General features: G+C 40.5%; 1 protein-coding gene across 1 annotated transcript in view; it reads left to right on the forward strand.

The window, feature by feature from the left end:
- Positions 1–2,489: 2,489 nt before the first annotated feature.
- LOC138862250 (paternally-expressed gene 3 protein-like) overlaps positions 2,490–5,000 on the forward strand; it is an 11,933-nt gene continuing 9,422 nt past the window's right edge. Inside the window, exons 1-2 of the mRNA XM_070123953.1 lie at positions 2,490–2,663; positions 2,937–2,973. Of these exons, the coding sequence (XP_069980054.1) occupies positions 2,490–2,663; positions 2,937–2,973 (211 nt within the window). The remainder of the gene's footprint in view (positions 2,664–2,936; positions 2,974–5,000) is intronic.

Genomic DNA, 5,000 nt, shown 5'->3' on the forward strand with positions numbered 1-5,000 from the left:
TTTTGCAGATGCATAATCCAGTCGTCATATAAACATATTAAATATTCTTTTTAGTCTGATTATCTTTCCACTCTTCAATCATAGCTTAATGGAGATCATATTTAAGTATGTAACACACGCAAACGTAGACACGTATGAATAAATAAAACACACTAACTTGTATTTTAGAAATATCACCTACACAGGAGAGAGAGAGAGAGAGAGAGAGAGAGAGAGAGAGAGAGAGAGAGAGAGAGAGAGAGAGAGAGAGAGAGAGAGAGACAGACAGACAGCTGATGAGCACGTACACACATAAGATTCACTCTACCATAAACCTTTGTAGTAAAGTTATCACGTATCTAACAAGGAACGTTTTCTCAACCGTATATTTCATTCACAAATTTACTTAGCCGTGAAAACATCAAAGGAGTAATTACACGCTTAGTCTGATAGATTACGGGCGTGGGTGGCGTATGTGTATTTTTGTATTTTGCGTTTGTGTTTTCGTGTGTGTGTTTGGATACATGTTTTATTTCTCAATGCTTCACAGTCTCGCGTGTAAAGATACTCCTAGTTGTGTGTGTCTGTTTGTTTATTGGAGTGTTGGTGGAGATATGGAATTTAGTGAATCCCAGTTTACGATGTAGTACAACAAAGCCACACAAAGAAAAATTATTATTACCGTGGCGTATGTTCACAGCCTAATATATAGTGCTTGTAAATCTGGACAGAAATATAAATGAAATGCTTACTTTGGGAATATTGCCGGATATATATTAATTCTAATTGATGTTTAAAAAATTATTTTTCCTTTAACTTGTTGCCGTCCGTTGTTGTTGTTTTTAGCAGGTAGTGGGTACCAAAATTGTTTATTGTAGTATGTTTCATATTTGCCAGTAAGTCAAATCGGATAATCAGAGAGAAGTGAAAGAGAGAGAGAGAGAGAGAAAGAGAAAGAGAGTGTGTGTGTGTGAGAGAGAGAGAGAGAGAGAGAGAGAGAGAGAGAGAGAGAGAGAGAGAGAGAGAGAGAGAGAGAGAGAGAGAGAGAGAGAGACAAAGAGAGAGAGAGAGAGAGAGAGAGAGAGAGAGAGAGAGAGAGAGAGAAAGAAAGAGAGAGAGGAAGAGAGGAAGAGACAGAGAGAGAGACAGGGACAGAGACAGAGAAAGTGGGGGTGGGCAGACCGATAGAGAGTGGGAATGAGAGGAGGAGAAGCAGATATGCAGGAGATGAAAGATTATCCGCAATTATGCCCAGAATCTTGTTTAATGTGAACTTGAGAAGACAAATTGGCTCCCTCGGGGCTCCATGGACAGGCTTAAAAGGCGGGGGCGGTGAGGCCATCAAATTATGTTATATTGATGTTTGATATATATATATATATATATATATATATATATATATAGATAGATAGATAGATAGATAGATAGAGAGAGAGAGAGAGAGAGAGAGAGAGAGAGAGAGAGAGAGAGAGGGAGAGAGAGAGAGAGAGAGAGAGAGAGAGAGAGAGAGAGAGAGAGAGAGAGAGATCACAGATGACTCTGGATTTTGCAACACAAACGGAGATGGCTATAGTGAACTTTTGTCTTAAAAAGGAGTACATTTATCACGTATAAGAGTGGAGGAAGAAGTTCACAGATAAATCATATCTTGTGTAGGAGTCGCAGCTTGAAAGAATTCCGCAATTGTAAGGCAGTACGAGGGGAGAGTGTTACAAGTCAGTATAAGGTGTTGATTGATAAGATGCGCGTGGAAGTGAAGGCGAAGAAGGCAGGGAGGGCTGAGCCAAGGATGAAGTGGTCGAAACTAAGGACTACAAGAGAAAATTTAGAGAGGAGGTGAGCCAGGCTTTGGATGAAAAGGACAGATGGGCAGTTATCTCAGGAGTGTTGAGGGAGAAAGTAAAGAAGGTACTTGGAGTGATGTCAGGACCTAGGAAGGAGGACAAGGAGTCTCTCTCTCTCTCTCTCTCTCTCTCTTTCTCTGTCTCTGTCTCTGTCTCTCTGTCTCTCTCTCTCTCTCTCTCTCTCTCTCTCTCTCTCTCTCTCCCTCCCTCCTTCCTTCTCTCTCCCTCCCTCCCTCCCTCCTTCTCTCCCCCTCCCTCCCTCCTTCTCTCTTCCTCCCTCCCTCCTTCTCTCTTCCTCCCTCCCTCCTTCTCTCTCCCTCCGAAGTGCATACGTAGGAAGAGACAGACGAAAAAGAATTTGGATAGACAAAGGGGCGAAGAGAGCAATCAGGGATATGAGATGTAGAATGTGACAAAAAAGGAGGTGGGGAAGGCAAGGGAAAAGGCATATGATGAACTGTATGAGAAGTTGAATAATAGGGAAGGAGAAAAAATATTTACCGATTGGCCAAGCAGAGAGAGGCGATGCTGAGCTGGACGTATTGCATGTCAGAATAAAGGAAGGAAATAAAGTGAGGAAAATATCTTAAGAAGGTGGAAGGAGTATTTTCGAAGAGCTGATGAATATATAGGAAGCGTGAGGGCTGAGCAGGATGAGTGACGGGCATGACCTGTTCCCAGCCCTCGCCCTCGTGCAATCTGTGCAACAAGGCGACACCCGCCCTCCAGATACTCGAAATCATACTCGACTATTCGCTGACTCGTTTTAAGGCAGCGTTTCCGGCGACTAGGAGCAGCGTATCGTCTCCTTCCGACTCATTTCGGATCTTCGGGATATTCGTAAACTCTTTTTTGCTTTTGATTCCCCACTTTCTTTCTTTCTTGAGTTGTTGGTAATGAGAAAATAACGAGAGTGCCGAAGGAAGGGAAGGGAATGTTGTGCATATTGCGGGCTAAAAGAGTGCTAAGCTTTCAAGAACGTACCATTAGGAGATTTACAGACCTTTGTATCATCACAGGAACATTTTTGTCCCTATAATAGATATTAGGATAATAACTTTATAAAGCGGTAGTATTTATTAATAAACTAATATAGCTCCTTGTCTCCCGAAGGTAAAAAAGTGTGACATGGTCAAGTATACTGTGACAAGTATTTAAAATAGCTGATGTGGAAAGTCTTTACTGAAATGATGTTGAGGTGTTGTTAATTGGATCCCCTTTGTGAGTTTGCCTTTCATCTCGTACAGTGGTCATATAGACAGATAGGTAGATAGATAGATAGATAGGTAGGTAGGTAGATAGATAGGTAGATAGATAGATAGGTAGGTAGGTAGGTAAGTAGATATATAGATAGGTAGATAGGTAGGTAGGTAGGTAGGTAGATAGATAGATAGATAGATAGATAGATAAGTAGATAGATAGATATATAGATAGATAGGTAGATAGTTGATAGATAGATAGATAAGTAGATAGATAGATTGATAAAAAGATAGTTAGATAGATATATAGATAGATAGGTAGATAGATAAATAGATAGATAGATAAATAGACAAAGATATAGATAGATAGAAAGATAAATAGATAGATAGATAGACAGACAGATAGATATAGATATAGATAGATATATAGTACAGAGAGCCGTGTGTTATAGCAGATAACACGGTGATGAAAAAGGGTTTCAGCAATACTTAGCTCTTGCAGAAGGGGAAAGATAACAAAACATTGGTATGTCAAGTGTGGCAAGAAGTGATGAATAAACATGTAAAATAATGAACATGCGTATGTGCGTTTATGTGTGTGAGAATATACGTTTGTGCCGAACATATGTAATGCAGATTACGTAGAGTGTATCAATGGATACATAGAATAACATTAGCATGCTATTTCAGAATTATGATATAGAATTAATGTGTGTGTGTGTGTGTGTGTGTGTGTGTGTGTGTGAGAGAGAGAGAGAGAGAGAGAGAGAGAGAGAGAGAGAGAGAGAGAGAGAGAGAGAAAGAGTCTTGGTAATATTATTTTTTTATTGGAAACAACAATTTAATCAAGAGAAAAAAAATTAACCCGATGAACGGTCCTCATCCCCCTCCCCCCTAACCACCCACCCACCCACATGAGTGATTACCGTAGTGTATATACCTCAAAATCACCCATCTCCCCCCCCCCGCTCCCTCCCCCTCTCCCCCCGCTCACGAACATTCCCCCTTCAGAAAAGTCATTAGCAGTGACTAATTGCCACGCTCATGACCTTGCATATAATTAGCTCTTTTTCCGCCGTCGTGCTTACAATGCCGTGGCCTCCTCAGCGCCTCTAGAATTGGCAATGAGCTGAGGAAGGTGTCCAAGGTCGTCCCAAGTTCTTAGACTGCTTGGAAGAAAGGAGAGACGAAGGATAGGTGGAGAAGAGAAGGAAGAAAGGAAGGGTGTCTATCCATCGTTTCTCCTCGCACAGCTCTGGGAAAACAAGTTCTTAGACTGCTTGGAAGAAAGGAGAGACGAAGGAGAGGTGGAGAAGAGAAGGAAGAAAGGAAGGGTGTCTATCCATCGTTTTTTCTCGTACAGCTCTGGGAAAACATTTCATGCCTTTAATGTTTTATTCATTTGTAGCTTGAGCGTTTAGTATTATCAGGTGTCTTGTATTAAATTAGTAGGTATATAATTCCGGTTAACGGTTCCAAACAGCATGGATCTCGAGAATCTCGGGAGATGCAAGAGAATAGCTGATGAAGAGCAGTCACAGAGAATAATATCTAACGTGACATTTACATTTTTCTTTTTTCTTTTTTTTTAATTCTTACACATTCATCTTCGTTTTGTCTGATTTGCTGTTGACTTTGTTTTTTTCTACCTTTTGTCTTTTTTCGCTGACGTAGCCAAAGAAAATCAAAACTATATTGTTACTATATATTCCGAGTTCCTCTTTAACTCCTGTCTTTTTTTTCTTTTTTTTTTTAGACATTCGAAACCCCATTCCGAAACGGGAAAGATTATTCGTTCGTAATACCCTTCTTACATCTACTACGATGACCTATCATCCCGGAACGCCGAAGTCAGCGCAGCGGAATCGGACGCGAGTTCTCCAAAACTGCCTCCAAAACTTACATAAAGAATTTCTTACATAAAAAAATATACCTCCATTCTTTTGCACCTTTTCGTATCTCATTCCTAATCGTACAA

Source organism: Penaeus vannamei, chromosome 7 (assembly GCF_042767895.1).
Source record: "Penaeus vannamei isolate JL-2024 chromosome 7, ASM4276789v1, whole genome shotgun sequence".
In the NCBI taxonomy this organism is placed as follows: Eukaryota; Metazoa; Arthropoda; class Malacostraca; order Decapoda; family Penaeidae; genus Penaeus; species Penaeus vannamei.